Source organism: Chaetodon trifascialis, chromosome 13 (genome assembly GCF_039877785.1).
Source record: "Chaetodon trifascialis isolate fChaTrf1 chromosome 13, fChaTrf1.hap1, whole genome shotgun sequence".
In the NCBI taxonomy this organism is placed as follows: Eukaryota; Metazoa; Chordata; class Actinopteri; order Chaetodontiformes; family Chaetodontidae; genus Chaetodon; species Chaetodon trifascialis.
Window position 1 is genome coordinate 23,461,397 of NC_092068.1, and position 16,981 is coordinate 23,478,377.

Here is a 16,981-nt window from a genome sequence, read left to right on the forward strand (position 1 = left end):
TCAGCATCTTTGGGCTGAAACAGTTGAAGCCACATTTTGAAGGTTTTCAAAGCTGTCTCCTCAGTGTTTGCGTTTTCCACCACTGCGTTTCTTTCCTGCATGGAAAGTTACAAATTTGTTACAAATCAGAAGAAGTTAGCCCAAAGCTCTGAGACTTACTTTTACAACGTAGCATGAAAATGTCATAATGTGATTACTTAAGCCTGACCTTTCCTGTGGTGGGGATGTACACCACCGAGCTGCAAAGAGGCGACACGACTGCCCAGAATCATTGGCAGGGCCTTTTTCTCTGGGATAGCTGTAAGGTAGGAACAGGCCTGTCACTAACAAATCCACAAAGTTACTGGTTAATGCTGTTCAAGTATGGTAGTCCACACGCAGTAGTACCTTCAGTATCCTCAGTGGTTACGACCGCCTTCGCATAAAGCCCAACCACAAGAACAAGGAGCAGGAACAGGATCTGAACCTTCATGATCTACAAGAGAGCACTCAGGCTTAGTCCAACGCTCTGCCCTCCATTGCACCATGAAAATTAACCATCTGTTTTAATCGCCGGTAAAAGCTGAAAAGATTTTAAATAACAACTCACGTTTGCCCTTAAACTCTGCAGCAGAAGTCTGTCAGTGGGTCCTGAACGATGAAGTTGATGTTTATGGCGTCTCTGTTGTGACTCTGATTTAAGTACCAGGCCAACAAGCCAAGCCCAAGCCAAAGCCAAGCCTCAGGCTGTGTGCGTCTGCGTGTAAAGCATCTTAAAAATCCACCCAGATCAGTCTGAAGAAAACAGGATCCAAAAATAAATCACTCACTCATTGTACTGTAAAGTACGGCATGTGCGAAACTCTGAACTGCTCATACTCATTGTGTCAGATCTGCACAGCAGCCAGAAAACAGTGGTAAACAGTAGTGACATGGAGGACTCAGCAGGCTGAGTTTGAACTGAAACACTGACAAGGAGGCTAAAATGCTGACAGTGAGCTTTCATTAGGGTTTTCTATCCAGACTGGTGATTTCGGTTGAAAATAACTTAAGATTTTTTCAGGTTTTCTTATGGCTGTTGTTACCCTAAGTGGAATTTCTCACATTATTAAATAACCTGAAATCATCACATTTACAAAAATTGAGAATAAGTGTCAGTTTGCTTGGCTTCTAAATGACACGTGGCAGCAATCCAAACCTCTGCAGTGGATGAAAAAATGTTGAAATTCAAGCCTATTTTAATGAGCCTGAGGGTGGACACGAGTGAGGACTAACTCTAGAGATGCAAACATTCAGGTTTTGCCGGCAGGTCAACGGACAGGTTTCAGATTCACACAGTCGTCACAGCAGGAGTTCAACACATTCCTCTAATAAACATCAAACATAGCGACATTTTACGTTGTTTAGGAGGTTTCTGGTTTTGAAGCTCTCATTTCGTGGTGACACAGTGGTCAGAAGGCAGGCAGTGGGCTCTCAGATGTTTGCATGATGCTGAAGGAGAGAGGAGCTTTGCACACGGCCCAGTGAGTCAACAGGAAACGTCAAGAGAAATGTCAGCGTTGTCAAATATTTGTTGGAGTGACGCTCAGCCGGGATGATCAGTCATCCAGAATGATCAGCCATGTGTTCTCGCTGCTCTTCATCAGACTTGTATATTACAGGTGGCTAAAGTATAGTTCATTAATTTAATGTGTGTGTGTGTGTGTGTGTGTGTGTGTGTGTGTGTGTGTGTGTGTGTGTGTGTGTGTGTGGATGGACAAACAGCACAGTGCTGTGTGAAGAAAGATAACAATACAGGTTTAAGTTCTTCAGCAATAAAATAAATAATAAAGAGTCCAGTTATTCATTTCTGGGGTAAAAATTCACATATTGAGTTTCATGTAACACTTGAGATTTATTCATTTCTCTCTAGAGAAGAAAATATTCAACAAAATCTCTAATACAAAGAAGCATTTTTGACCGCAGTCGCTAATATATACATGACATCTGTTGCCTTGACAAAGAAAAGAGAGGGGAGACGGGAAGTGTAGGACATTTACATACGAGTTACTTACAGAGAACGCACCACAAAGCAGTGCCGACCGGAAAAAGTCATGATATGCAAACAACTCTAGACTGGAAAAATACTTCTTTCTACTCCTCAGCAAGTGTTTCATAATGATACTATAATACTATAACACTGACAGCTCTGATCATCTTTACAACTTCTCCTCTAAGCTAACAAAGCATCAAATCGTTCCATAAATGCACTTTTGCAATAAGATGCATCAAGATCAACGGACAAGAAAAGCATCCTGTTTCCATTTGTGGAGAATATTCAAACTTTATAATTTGACAGTGTTTAAAATAAAGCAGAGGAGTCAGTAAATCCCCTACTTTCAAACACTACGAGTACACCAAAACTTCAAACAAAGTTCCACAGCTTACAAGTTTCAGGGCTCTGCTTGCTTGAAAATGAGTAAAACTGATGCACTACTAAGAATATTATTTTAGTTACACTCGTTTTTACAATCCATCACTGACTGTATTGTCACTAAATCACCAATTGGCTGATGTGGCTCCTCTAAATTTACTTTCAAGCCAATCAATTTTTACATATTTCCTCATGTGTTTAAAAGTCAGTGAGAGAAACTGGAAATGAGTGGCGCATTAGTGGAGGATGAATTGAACACATTGAATTGAGAGCAGTTTCTTAAAGATTCCCTCAAGCTTGCAGCGATGTCGGTGTCGTTGTCGGTGGTTAAAGAGTGACTGTTGATCCATCACAATATAATCAAAAGGTGAAATGGGCTGATTCATGGCTCTGATTGGTCAACAGTTGAAAGCAGTGCTGGGACACTAAACTACGGATGTGAACTGTGCAGTTCATCCGTCTACAGCTGCCAAACTGAACCAAAATGTCACCACAAAGCTGATTGCTGGAACGACAGCTTGAAACTGTCATTTTTCCACTTGAGAAAACGTGTCATCACGCCTTATTTAACAGCGATTCAGCTGATGAGATGGCCTTCCACGCGAGTAAACCAATACATCGTGACATAACCGAACACAAACAGTGCAAAGCACCGGGTTAGTTGCATTGAGATTATCATATTATGGCTACAGTGTCCAAGCTAACAGTCTGAAGGCTATTAGGCACATCTTTTAACATAAAAACAATGTCACACAAGGACAGTTTCCTAAATTAAGGATTAAAATCTGAGATAAAACAATCCGGACAAATTGTTCTAAAACCACAAATAACATTTTCACTGTTATTAAAGCTCAGCATCAAATGACTTCCTGCTTCAATAACCGCTGATCAATGATGATGCGCTGCCTCCAGGGTTTCCCTCCACACATAACCAGTATTGAAACATGGCTCCTTTGCTTCTGTCTTTGTCACATCGTGCTAAACTCTATAAAATGCAGAGAGCTCTGAGGTGATGTAACAGGGTCTCTGGTGGCCATAGTGGAGGTATTCGGCTCAACAGCAGCGAATATCTGGTTTCATTCTTTATGGCTGCACATAATACTGCCTGGATTATGCTTTATTTAATCATGTACTTATGTTCAGAATTAAGCTAAGCTATGGCTAAATTAGAGTTCGGGTTTAGTAACTGAAACCTCAGAGACTAAAGTGAGTATTGGCCCTGGTTTCTTTCCTTAATTAGCAATCTGATGAATTATGCAATGCAGCTAAAACAATGCACTTCTTGCTTACCGCAGGTTAACCAGGAAGATGTTTTCACCTCTAGTGCAACAAGGAAAAAACCTCCACGGTGGCTGAAGCCAAGTTAATTCTTTCATGAGAGCGAAACAGAGAGAAAAAGACAAAGTCAGAAGCATCCATTCCTCCAGCGGACAGTGTGTGAAGGTCTACAGTTTAATGTGTAACGTCTTTGTTGCATCAGCCCGACCTGATCAGGTGGAGGGCTTCAGGCTACATTTTGCTGCTGGGGTCCAGTTACAGAATTGATATTAAGACCAGAGCCCTTGACAGAAAGAGTTATGATGATTCGTACAACTGCAGACAAGCCGAACCTCCATCGCCGGCGATGACAGATGTATGCTGGAGATATTTAACAATGACGTCCATAACATCATCATAGTGCTTTGCTCAAAGGCATAACAGACAATAATAATTCACTCTTCCCGTCCAGGTAGTTTCCTAATCGGTTTATGGTCACAACCATTTCATCATTCTGATACTACCAGCACACTGGAAGCCACAGGACAGCACACTGCTCTAAACACACTACAGAGACTGGAAACCAGCAGTGGTGCTCTGGAAGTTGAGGATGTCACACGCAACACAAGCGGTATTTCCCTCCAAACAACATTTAAGTAGACTGACAGGTGAGGATCGTACCAAAACATATACAGGAGGGGGGCACTCTGTGTACTTGTGTATACCTTAAACTACATCACTAAATATCACATTGATGTTTTTACACTCAGTCTTTCTCCCACGGACAAAGTCAGCTCGCTGTCCTCTTCAGTGCGATGAACTCCAAACGTGACACATGACACAGTCCTCAGACAGAGAGATTAACAGTCAAAACATGGCAAAAACTGAACTAGACAATGGCGTTATTACCAGACGGAGGAGAGTCTTTGCTGTCATTCCAGAAACTTTACAGTACAAAGCAATCGGTCAGTTTTTCTTTTGTTCAGAAACAAACTGTAGTTAAACTGTTGAAAACTGGAGTCCTGGCTGCATGTCAGTCCACCGAGAAGCTGACCTCAGCAAATTTTCAGCTTCATTAGCTGTCAGCAACTGTGTGGAAGAGGTTTACGTCTCATTTGGTGTCCATTGTTTGGTGTCACAGCTGCTCTTAACAGCCATTTCGTGCCTCACATCACAAGTGTTCGTTTAATTCAACTGGGGACGACCAACGGCGCAGGTGAAGGAGGCAAATTAATTGTTCTACAAGATCTGGTTTGCCCCTGGTTGCCGGGAGTTGCCATCATCCCCCCTCTCTGATTGGTGTTTATAAAGGTCACATGGCATGAGAGGGAGGGGCTGTCCCTGCTCGGCCAGCACTGACTCATAAGGCGGCGCCGCTTCCAGCGGGAAGGAGATGGAGGCGATGTGTTGATGCTCCCGCTCCTGTAGTCCCAGCGGGCAGTGGGAGGGGGAGAACCAGGCAGCGCTGGCTGAGGTCTCTCCACAGTATGGCGAAGGATCCAGACTGGTGTAGTTAGGCTGCTCCTCCTGCTCTGCCCCTCTCTGACAGGGGTCCAACAGGGAGTAAGGAGGCGGGTCATCTGTGGGTATGTAGATCTGAGTCGAACCTGGGCCAACACACTCATCGTAGCTATGGAGATGAAAGCAAAAATGAAGCAGTTAGTACTCGGAGGTAAAGATGGAGAACCAAAATTCATGAGTGTCAACGTTTTCAGAAATTAAGTTTGTATAATTAAAACTGATGAACACAGCATCAATTTATAGTATCGTAAAATTAACCAGGAGACTCCTGCATTTGCATTTTGAGGAACATTGAGAAACGTTTAAATGTGAATTTATGGTGTGGAAAAGTACTTCTGGAACCGGCAGCTCATCGCAGTTTGCACCTTCATTATGTCGTTTTCTGAGTGTAATCCCATTGCCCCAGTTTGGACGATGTAATGTGTGTGCGCTACGTTACGGCTGACTTTATGATCCATTGTGTGCTGACAGCTGTCCAGTTTCGTCTGTCTCTCCACACTGACAGGGACACAAAATGTCACAGTCATTTGTCCTCCTGTCCTCCAGTTTTCCCCTTGTGTTCATCTCCTGTTTCCATCCGAATATGTGTGTATGTGATGTGGGCGTGGCTTCCCTCCCGCCTCCGACCTCTGCTCCTCCTGCACACCTGCCGTCAGTCACACCTGCCGCTCATCAGTTCATCAGCCCTGCTTGTTTGTTCAGCCCCTCATTGTTCAGTTTGCCTGTGTGGTTCTCACAGGTCAGCCAAGCTTTAGCTTTTATCCACAGCTTCCTTGTGGTTTCCTCATCCCTGTCTAATTCTGTGTTTCCTGTGATCTCTGCCCGCCTCGACCAGCATCCAGCCGGTCTGTCCTCCAGCCGGCAGCCCAGCTTCACCAAAAACTGTGGCTCAACCCTCAAAATCCTCCTTGTTGTCTTTTCAGATGAAACTACACTGAACTGTTGCAAGCGCTCCCCTCAGCGCTGCACAGACTGCATTACACTCTGCAGCTCAAAAGCATTTATCAGCACAACATGTTATCATTTAAAAATGTGCGTGCAAAATATTCCCTCCAGCAGAGCTCATTAAACATCAAACCTCTGGCTTGTCCCTGCCAGTGTGTTTAATACTGCCGTCAGGGGATTCCAGTTTCTGCGTTTGAGAGGTCAGAGGATCAGAGTTACAGAACAACATGCCAGAAACAGGTGAGAAGTCTGCGTCAAAGCCATTTCACAACTTACAGAGTACCTCGAATACCTGCTGAGTGGTACTTTGTACAGTGTTCCCAAACAAAATACAAGCAAATGAATAAAACGTCTTCAACAAGCTGCATTTAAATAAATAAATGCTGGGAAAAAAGTAAAACAGAAACATGCTGAAACTGAATGGATGTTGGGAGAAATTTGGAAGAATCTACATGATTTTGGGTGTTTTGTTCACGGATTGCATCACCCACGGATTGCAACAGCCGCTGCAAAATAGATCCTGCCGGTCTGGTTTTGTATTAACGAGGGGAAAACAGCTTTGAAAACGTTGATTTATGACTGTCATGATGGGCCGTCTTCCTCTGTTGTTGTTGTTACTTGATCTGAACTCAGAAATGGTGAATGAATGGTGAATGGTGAATGGGTGGACATGGGGTGAAGCTGATGAATCCATTGGGCTGCAAGCACAACCCCGATTTCCAATAAGTTGTTGTGTAAAAGATAAATTGAACAGAACTTGATCCTTTGTGAATCATTTTTGACATATACTCAACTGAAAACAGTACAAACAATATATTTAATTTTTTAATCTAAATTGCTGTTAAAATGCAGAGAAGCAACAAGAATCGATAAATGCAGCAGATTTCTTTTGCTCTTTACATACACACACACACACGCACGCATGCACGCACGCACGCGCGCGCATGCACGCACGCACGCACGCGCGCGCGCACACACACACACACACACTCAGAGCCTCTTCCTTCTTCCTGCTGTTTTGGCAGAGTCCCAAAACGCGTCCCTGATGAACTCCTCCAGCAGCCCCAGAGGTCATATTTCTACCATCCTCCTCCGTGAGGCAGAGAGCGAAGAGAGAGTGAAGCTACACAGAAACAGAATTATAAAATCTGTGTGTGTAGGTGTTTGTGTTTGTGTGCGTGTGTCTGCACATTTGTGTGTACTTGTACATGCTACACAGGGTTGGAGGGAAGGGTGTTGGGTTTAGGTTATGGTTGGGATTACACAGTAAGTTGTGATGTTACAGTACGGTTAGGGTAAGGGGCACGCATTATGTCAGTGAGTGTCCTCACAAGGATAGAGTACAAATGTGTGTGTCTGTGTGAGGAGCTAATGGAAGATGATGATGGAGGCATAGGAAGCAGTAAATCAGTGTAACTCAATCAGGTCAGTGGTTAACTATATCAGTCTGGTACCACACAGTGCTGCACGTCTGTGTGCGTGTGTGTGTGTGTGTGTGTGTGTGTGTGTGTGTGTGTGTGTGTGTTTGCCTTGCCTTCTTTGTCTCCTCACTTCCGTTCTTTGGTTTTATTCTTGTGCACCCTCTCTGTCTCCTTCACTACCCTCTGTGTGTGTGTGTGTGTGTGTGTGTGTGTGTGTGTGTGTGTGTGTGTGTGTGTGCCCACTTGCCAGCTATTTTAAAGCAGCGTTGGAGCCTCTGAGTGTGTGTTTGTGGTTTCCTGCTCGATGCGTGTTTGCTTGCAGGAGAGAGGGAGATATTCTATTTTAGCCTTGATGTGAGGACAAGGCTCAGTCAGAAAGACCTAATGTCCACTGCACCCACTGCTCGCCATCACACACACGTCTCACACACACGTCTCACACACACACACACACACACACACACACACATACAGTACTGTCAAAGGAGGCAGAAGTAGCGCTTGAAATGAGACCCTCTTCCAAAGTCTGTATGTGCTCTTTAGCATGAACGTTTAATTGAGTAAAGTTGCATTCTGTGTAAAAATAAATAAAAACAGGATGCAAACAAACCTGAGCCCATGTAGTAACATCCTTGATACAATCATGTGCTCACAAAGTGGTGAACCTCGCTCCATCCTCGCTTGTGAACGACTGAGCTTTGCGATCATGAATCTATCACCTGCTACCAATGAACCTGTTAACCTGTGGAAAGCTGTTGCTCCTGTGCTGTTGCATTAAATTCAGAATGAGCACAAATTTACAAAAATTGATGAAGTTGATGAAGTGAACCATTAAATATATTCACTGAGAGAACTGGCTCCCTGTTTATTCCCAGCATGAACAAACCAACAGGGACATGAAGACACGCTGGTTCACTGCTAATTGCAGTGGACCTTAATATGACCCACTTGGGGATTTCGATACTTTAGCGTCTGCTTTTATGGAGTTTTTATACTGACAACACTATTTTACCTGGTTTACGGCTAACAGTCTAATTACTGGGTTTTTATTTCATCATTTAGATTTAAAGTCTTGTGGTCTCTTTGTGGAAGGCTTTTCTTGAATTTTACATAACGTCTCACACACCTCCACACATGCACAGAAACCTAAGCACTGGGGGTAGCTGTAGTTGTCTAAAACATTTATTCTGATTGTTTTCCTGTGCTTTGGGAAAACTGACCTTGAACGTTCAAGCCAAGGCATGTTGAGGTGAAAATTGGAGATGGGGGAAAGTGTGTGCTGGGTGGCATGAGGGTGTTTCGGAGGTGTTGTAACACACTGTAAATCCCTGTGTCTTCGGTCTCTCGGGAGTTATAAGCTCCTCTGCTCCCCTGCAGCCTTCTGCTCTGTGTGTTTGTGTTCCTGCAAAGATGTCACACTAGATAATGAATGTGGCGCTCTACACTTATGTGTGCTCTGTTAATGTGTGTGTGTTAGCTAGGTGTGGCTGAGTGACAATAATTCGTCCCCTCTGAGACACATGCTGCGAGTTACACAACTGCTTCTGTTTATCTGTCTGTCTTTGTTTTTGTCTGCTGCTCCTTTCTGTTTCAGATCCAGACAATTTGTTATTAACAAATGCTGTTGCTCAGTGTAACAGAATGATGAGTCCCATGCTGCTGCTATCCTCGGTTACGTTCTTGTATTGCCTATATTTATAAAATGTGTTGGGTACAGTAATCCATTTGTCTTTGTCTCTGCTTCTTCACCCTCTACCTTTTCATTTCTCCTGTCTTTGTCTCAGTCATGGACCCGCCCCTCCCTTTTGATAAATCCCAATATTTATTATTATTTCAGCTTGAAACATTTGAAAATTAACCAAAATTATCAGCACAATATGAGGAAATAACAGTTTTGACCTCATGTCAAATGATTTGTGTTTATGTATTGTGCTGCAGAGACAGCTACTAAAGTTAGCACACTAACCAGCTAGTCCATCCTGTCCTGTAATACCACTTTATACCTCAAGAGGTGATAGTGAGCCACTGCACAGTCCAGTCTGCCCTAAATCCAACATGAGAGGATGAAGGGTGTATTCTCACCTCTTGTCAGTCATGTTGAAGATAATGCCCCTTGTGGTCAATGAATGAACAGTAAAAACAAGCTCTTGGCAAATGAGCAAAGAGTCACCACAACCCCAAACCAATAAACCTAATCCCAACCCCCCAACCCTGACACAAACCCCAAACCCCTCTAACAATAGGTGGTAGTATTCCACAATCAGCAGCAAAGAAAAGAAGAGATAGAATCAAAAGTTAACCTTAAAGTTTGATGCTAAACTTGTGACTTTCCAACTAGACTGTTAAGTAAAATGCTCTTCATGCTTATAAAGCTAGCTGATTGTATAATGTGACAGCTTAAAATAGCTCTATGTCTCTCTATGGAACTCTAAATTACCAACATAATGGACTGTCCATTTCCTCTTTTTATGATAGAACCGGGTACTCCAACTTTCATGCTTTTGTTGCCTAAATCTAAACACAGACAAGTGTTGCAGGAGATGAGTGTAGTGCTTAATTCACTCCAAAACCACAGTGGATTTAGGAATTTAGCAGCTATTTTCATGGAAAACAGCATTGCTTTTCCCTCAGTCAATCTTGGTGTCTTTTAACCACAACTTAGACCACAATCTTTCCTCAACTGAGCAGTTTTTGTGGCTTTACCCTCACAGATATTTGTCATGATAGAGATGGCGGTCCGGCACACACAGGTCATGAGAAAGGGAGGACCTCTGGCATGGATTCATGCTTTGGTTGTGACGCTCTACAGAACTGGACACCGGACAACGGCAGCTACAGCACAGAGCATATGGTCTCTGTGTGTGAGTGTGAGCATGTGTAAAGCTGGCATGTCCCTGCTCTTTACCACTGGGAGAGGTTCTTGCATGTGGAGGACCATATAGATGCAGCATTCAGGTGAAGCCCACAGTTAGACTGAACATTACAGAGGAACTTTAACAGATCGGGTTCTATCAGATTGCATTACTGCAGCTTGCAGAAAACAGAGGGCTCATGTCTCCTGTTTCTTTACAGTGTTGTAGCCGAGATTCAATTATTGAGCTTCCATTACTGCCCTCATCTTCTCTCTCACTTTGTCCCTGCTACTTGGAGAGTCCTCTTCCTTGCCGTCTGGTGTTATCGTTCCTCCTAAGCTTTCACTGCTCTCTGACTCAGTGTTGAAATTGATGTGAGACATCCTGACCTGAGTACACACTTTCTGTCTTTGTCAGTGACACTGACCGCTGGTGTCACACAGTATGACACAGCTATCACACAGACAGCCAATACTGTGTTTACAGATTGTTGTGTTGCTTCCAAGTGACCCAAAAAAGTAATCAATGCCTCTTCAAAGGACCTTAATTGCGTTCATCAACAAGAACATCACCAGAATTCAGCGGTGAAAAACACCAGACATAAACTTTGTGCAACAGATTACCTCTTGTAAGTGTCTAGTGTGTGTGTGTCTGTGTCTGTGTCTGTGTGTGCGTGCCAAAGTTTGCCCAGCGTCTCCCTGAGAGGAAGCAGAAGCTTTCAGTCGCCACAGGTGAGCTGCTGATCCATGAGTGTGAGTTTTCTGGAGAGAGAGAGGGTGTGTGTATGTATTTGTGTCCTCTGTGTGTGTGTGTGTGTGTGTGTGTGTGTGTGTGTGTGTGTGTGTGTGTGTGTGTGTGTGTGTGTGTGTGTGTGTGTGTGTGTGTGTGTGTGTGTGTGTGCGCGTGCATGTGTGTGTGTGTGTCGGAAGCATTACATTCACAGTCTCAGTAGGTGAGCTGTTGATCTGAGTTCTCTGAGTTTCCCTCAACCATCTGTGGCCCACACACACACACACACACACACACACACACACACACACACACACACACACACACACACACACACACACACACACACACACTGTCTCTCTCTCACACACACACACACACCCTGCAGGATCATCACATGACTGTAACTACCTGCTTGTTGACAGTGTCCCAAACCACGACTTGCCAACATTATGGTAAACAAAATGTGCGATTTGTCCGTACATATGTGTGTCTGTTTGTGAGTGCGTTCGTGTGCGTGCGTGTGTGTGTGTTGGCTGCCATCCCATCGTCCGGGCCAGAAAGTCCGGCTCTCACACAGGCTGTCCAGAACACTCTGCTTCCCTGCCAAAGCACTGACGTAGCTCGCTAGCTCCCCTTCCTCTCCTCTCCTTTCCTTTCCTTTCCTTCCTTCCTTCTCTTGATGCTGCTACGCTCTGTCACGTTTCTGCTGCTTAAGCTGAAGCGAGAACAAACGTGGTGATTATGGTTTCTGTCCTGTACTGCTAATAAGCAGGAACAGGATTTTTGATGAGCGTCCTGAATGGATTCATGGAGCTCTAATGGTAGATGGGTACGTTTTCTTGGTCTGCATTAGACCCTGCAGCATCAAGCATCGTGCAAACACCACAGCAAAGCTAAACCCCGCTGCTGACCAGCTCACACCCCCACAGCTGATGCATTTTTCAGGATAATGCATTTGTCAGTGGTACAAGGTAACACCAAGATTTTGACCATAGCTTTGGTTTAGGTTCCAGATTGCAGCTCCAGCAGAGACCTGCAGCCGCAAGTTCAATACGACGAACGTGAATCTGCAACACGATTGAATCAGCATGAATCAGGATCCATGTGCAGCATTTCCTGCAGTGTTGAATCCATCGCGGCCACAAAGGAGGTGATCTATGTGTGCCCAGAATAACTATCATGGCTGTGTGAAGAAAAGAAATCAATATCCGTTCAGGTCATGTTCAGTTTCACTGTTAGGTGGCTGCCAGTTGGAGTACTTGTATGAAGGCTTGTATGATCATGAAACTGGACATGAATAATCAATGAGAACTGAAACTGAACAAGTGTAATGAATGCAATAAGAAATGTGTGTTTCTGGAAGAACAGATGCCACATTTTCATCCCACATTCTACATGGCTTTCCACCATTTGACATTTCAATTTTAATTACGTCATCTTGTTCTACCTTCTTCTTCTTCTACTGCAATGGTTTAATGGCGCCCAAGAGGAAAATTAGCACCACCAACTGTTTATCTTAAACTTCTAATATTTGTATACAGGACGTGCACGAAAACTCACTTTAATTCGCATTTTCTGTTGCAGAGTTTCTCAAAATTCAGTCAAAATTTCTACTACCTTTGGATGGAAATCGACTTTAGATTAAATAAACAATAAACGAGGCTATCATGCTAAATGTTAGCTGGTATAACTGCATCAAGAGCCATCTGTCATGCCAAATGAACAACACGATTTCTCATAAACTAAGTTCAAATAATCAAAACGTAAACTGTTGGTTTGTATTGTTGAATTAAGGAGAATCCAGTGTTTCTGTTCAGCATAAGAGACCCAACAGGGATTTACAGAGGGTGGAAAAATACCATATAACCTTCATATTGATGCTGAAAGTGTTTAAAATGTGTCCGCTGGTGACGAGGGACATCACAAAGTCAGATACAATTCTCTTTAAATGAATAAAAAGAAAAGTATCCAACCTCAGATCGATTAATTTGGATAAAATGAGTGAAAGTTTCTAAGGCAGAGCAAGGAGAATGAGACACACACACACACACACACACACACACACACACACACACACACACACACACACACACACACACACACACACACTCTGCAGGGGAGGGATGTATGTGAATTATTAAAGTTGCCAATTAGGCCAGCTGACATTTAGATCAAAAACACCATGACATTGGCCTTTAGCGAGCTCTTTCTTTCTCCCATTCTCTCTCACACACACAAACACAAGGTGCACAAACACTCATTCCTGCAGCCGTACAAAGGGCACCAAAGGTAGCAGCGCTCCCTAATAAATGAATTACCACAGAGGAAGGGTCAAACCAAGTGGACTGAGCACAGTGGGGGACAGGGACTGAATGGGCAGTTACATTCTGTATTTGACATTTCACATAATTGGCAAAAGGAGGCGTGGTTTCTTCTTCTTCAAACATGCTGAAGTGAAGTGTGTGGGGGGGTTGGGGTGAGGACAGCGCAGGCTTTCCTGAGTATTGGGGCTCAAGTGAAAGCAACTTGTACTCTCCTCCTAAACATAACCATGACATTTTAGGGCTAAAACCTAACTGAAGAGCAATCGATCACAACACTAACTGCTTATTATTGTTCACAGCAAGCTTTATTTTGAAAGTGATGTTCCTGACCAGATGTTGTATATTTATTATTGCTAACTTGACCAAAGAGCCCTGCATGATGAAAAATGACATTAAAGGGGTTCCCAGTGCCTTCAAAAGTGACATCAGGGGTCCTGATGAGGTGCATGTGAGGAGCTGGGAGGGAGAACGTGTTTGTTCTGGGTGATGTTGGGCAGAATGCTTAAAGGAAAACTTTGGCATTTTTAGAAACTGCCATGAGGAAGATGAGAAGATCGATACCACTCTGGTGTTAAGCTAACGTAGCTTAGCACAAAGATTCTCATCTGAGTCTTTACAAGAGAGCAAAAACATGACAAATTTTTCCTCTGAAAACAGGATTTTGAGCCAGAAAACTTCGCTGGGACTGAAACTATTATTCTGATACATAATTAGCTTTGATTCACTTACCGTGGAGGTGAGTCAGGGTACAGGCTGTTGACCTGTGACAGAGTCTCTCTGTACGAATCAAAGTCTAAACCAGGAGGAAAGTCTTCTAAGCAGGTAGATCTCAGCTCTCCTACTGAACCTCCATAGGAAAAACCATCCAGACCTGCAGACACAGAGACATGAAGCTAAAGCTCAGGTTCAATGGGAGTTTTATCACTGGGGACATGCAGTAGTACTGCAGTAATTGAGGTAATGGATGCACATTTTGTCTTGAGAGCATGAAATGTAAAGACAAGTGAAGTTCTGAAATGCATCCTGCATGATAAGACCGAATAATTTCAAAGCACAATTAAATGGATTAGGTAATTTGTTTTTTCTGTCCATCCTTTTAAAGTTCTGGCAGCAACTATTGATTAATATTTGTTTAGTGCTTTGAAATATTTACATTCTCTTGGGAAACTGAAGAAGAAATTTTGGAAGCGAGTTATGTGCGTGATGGTGTGGGTGTTGTGAATATCAGAGATGAACAAGAAAAATGTGTAGGGGTATAGCATCAGTTATGTGAAGCCCCCACGTAAGAAATCTGTATAAATGGGCTTGAAATCTTAATATCATATCATCTTAACAGTGTGTTACTCAGTGTCTGATTTCAAAATGACTCATAACATCTACTTCCTGAGTACTGTGCAGTCTTTTAGTGATAATGCAGCTGTAGGTTGTGCTCCATCACTGCACAGATTTACCTGATGGAGATGGTGAAAATCACTGATTTTCAAAGATGGTGAAATACAATCCTAAATCAAAATAAGGGGGAGGATGCATGAGATGACATGCTGATTGCTTAAGTCTCGGGCTGACCGTAGCTAGCTCGGAGGTGTGGGTTTCGCAGTCGACTGTCTTTGCGCAGGCTGCCGACGATGATGGTGATGCAGGAGAGGAAGAGGACCAGGCCTATAACAATTCCCGCCACCACCAGCGGAGACACCAGGAGAGACGCCTCCCCTCCCGACTCCCTCTCACTCCGGCAGTCTGGGTACTCCCCATGGCTCTGGTTGGAGCTCACTGCAGGGAGGCAGAGAGAGGTGGAGGTCAGGTGTGTGTTTGTGTGTTTTACTGTGTGTGAACGTTTGCATTCATATTGGGAAATCTGCAAACTTTGAGGGTTGCACTCAAAGGGTTTGTTGTGGTGAACTTGTAAGCAAACAGTCTCTTATTAAAATCAGGGTAACCCAAAAATCTCAACCATAATAAAGCTTCATTTTACGCTGCTACTAATTAAACTATGTCCACTAACTAGTTGCTAACTTTGGCTGTTTGGTGCTGAACAGGTGGCATACAGTTGGTTTATCAGAGCTTTGTTGCTGAAAATCTTAAGAAAAATAAGGATTGGTTAAGTATATGTTGCTTAAACTAATTCACTGATGCCCTGACATTTATGACATATTCATAAACAAATCCCAAAAATCTAAATATATTAATAAACACATGATCTATCTGTGTGTGTGTTTCCATCGAGGGTCATGTTACATAACTGCTGTCGTGCCCTACACATCGTATCATCGAGGACTTATTCCATTTCAGTGTGTGACAGATAATTAGAGCGAGAATCCCCCCCCCCCCCACACACACACACACATGCACACACACACACAGTCATCATCATTAGATTACAGAGCGACGCTGTTGCCCTCCATTTCTGTTTAACATCTCATCTCTCTGTTTGCTCTGCCTGCCCACCCTCTTCCTGTCTGTCTGCCTCTTCATCTGTCTTACTGCCAGTCACTGTGGATCTGTCTGTCTGTCTGTCTGTCTGTCTGTCTGTCTGTCTGTCTGTCTGTCTGTCTGTCTGTCACAGCACAGCCAAGAGAGGACGGGGAGGAGACTACGATTTCTTTTAGTGTGACCAAACTGCTCTAATGCTGTTCTGCACGGCCTCTACTGTGACACAAATCTGTTGTTTCCTCATAAGTATGAAGAGCACAAAGCTACATGGATGGATGGATGGATGGATGGATGGATGGATGGATGGATGGATGGATGGATCAACACAATGTCAGACTTTAATGCAGGATATCATTGTTCATTTCCTGTTTCCTGCTAACAGTCAATGTTAGCATCTTTTAACCTTGAGGGCTGTTGTTTCCTGACCTTAACCAAATGTTTATCAACGTAATCATGACATCAGAGTCTCCTAGCTTTAGCAAATTAGCATACTTGTCTTGAATTTAGAGGACTTGAATTACACTGGTTTGAAATATGAGTGACATCCTATAGAAGATACGAGCTATGACTCACCAAACAATGTGCAGAAAAGCTACATCACTCCTTCACTTGTTCATGGATCAAGAAACGATGCATTCGCTGAACTGAATTCACACTAAAAATCTTAAGAAAAACAGGAGATACAACATGCAAAATCTGTCTTTCTTTACATCAAATGCACTGTATGAAACACACTAAAACACATGTATGTATCTGCAGTGATAACAGACACGACAGATCTTTGACAAAACTTGTCATTTTTACACCTGACTGACCCGGAGGGCGTCTTCATCCTTCGTGTCTGAAGACATGTTTGCTGCTGTGTCTCGTCTCTCACCCTATCTATCACTGCTCTGAATATAAAGCAGGAGAAACAATCAAAACAACAGAATGATTTACACTCACAATATTGTTTTCATTTCAGTCTCTGTGCTTCTCTATTGCTCATTTCTCGTCTCTTTGCCCCCGAACGTCTGCGTCCGTAATTCTATTGTCTGCAGTAATTTGGTTTCACGCAGATTCCCGAGAAGACGAGTACGTTCTCTCACCCCAAACGATTCCCAGCAG

At 43.4% G+C, this 16,981-nt stretch overlaps 1 protein-coding gene and 1 long non-coding RNA gene across 2 annotated transcripts in view; both read right to left on the reverse strand.

The window, feature by feature from the left end:
- Positions 1–208: 208 nt before the first annotated feature.
- LOC139341265 (uncharacterized) lies at positions 209–774 on the reverse strand. Its single transcript, XR_011602997.1, has 3 exons — positions 590–774; positions 388–475; positions 209–298 (listed from the first exon to the last, which is right to left on the reverse strand). It is a non-coding gene; the product is annotated as an uncharacterized lncRNA (long non-coding RNA).
- Positions 775–4,636: 3,862 nt separating this feature from the next.
- bean1 (brain expressed, associated with NEDD4, 1) overlaps positions 4,637–16,981 on the reverse strand; it is a 36,920-nt gene continuing 24,575 nt past the window's right edge. Inside the window, exons 3-5 of the mRNA XM_070977684.1 lie at positions 15,011–15,214; positions 14,174–14,315; positions 4,637–5,279 (exon numbers count right to left, since the gene is read on the reverse strand). Coding sequence (XP_070833785.1) covers positions 4,889–5,279; positions 14,174–14,315; positions 15,011–15,214 — 737 coding nt within the window. The 3' untranslated portion in view covers positions 4,637–4,888. The remainder of the gene's footprint in view (positions 5,280–14,173; positions 14,316–15,010; positions 15,215–16,981) is intronic.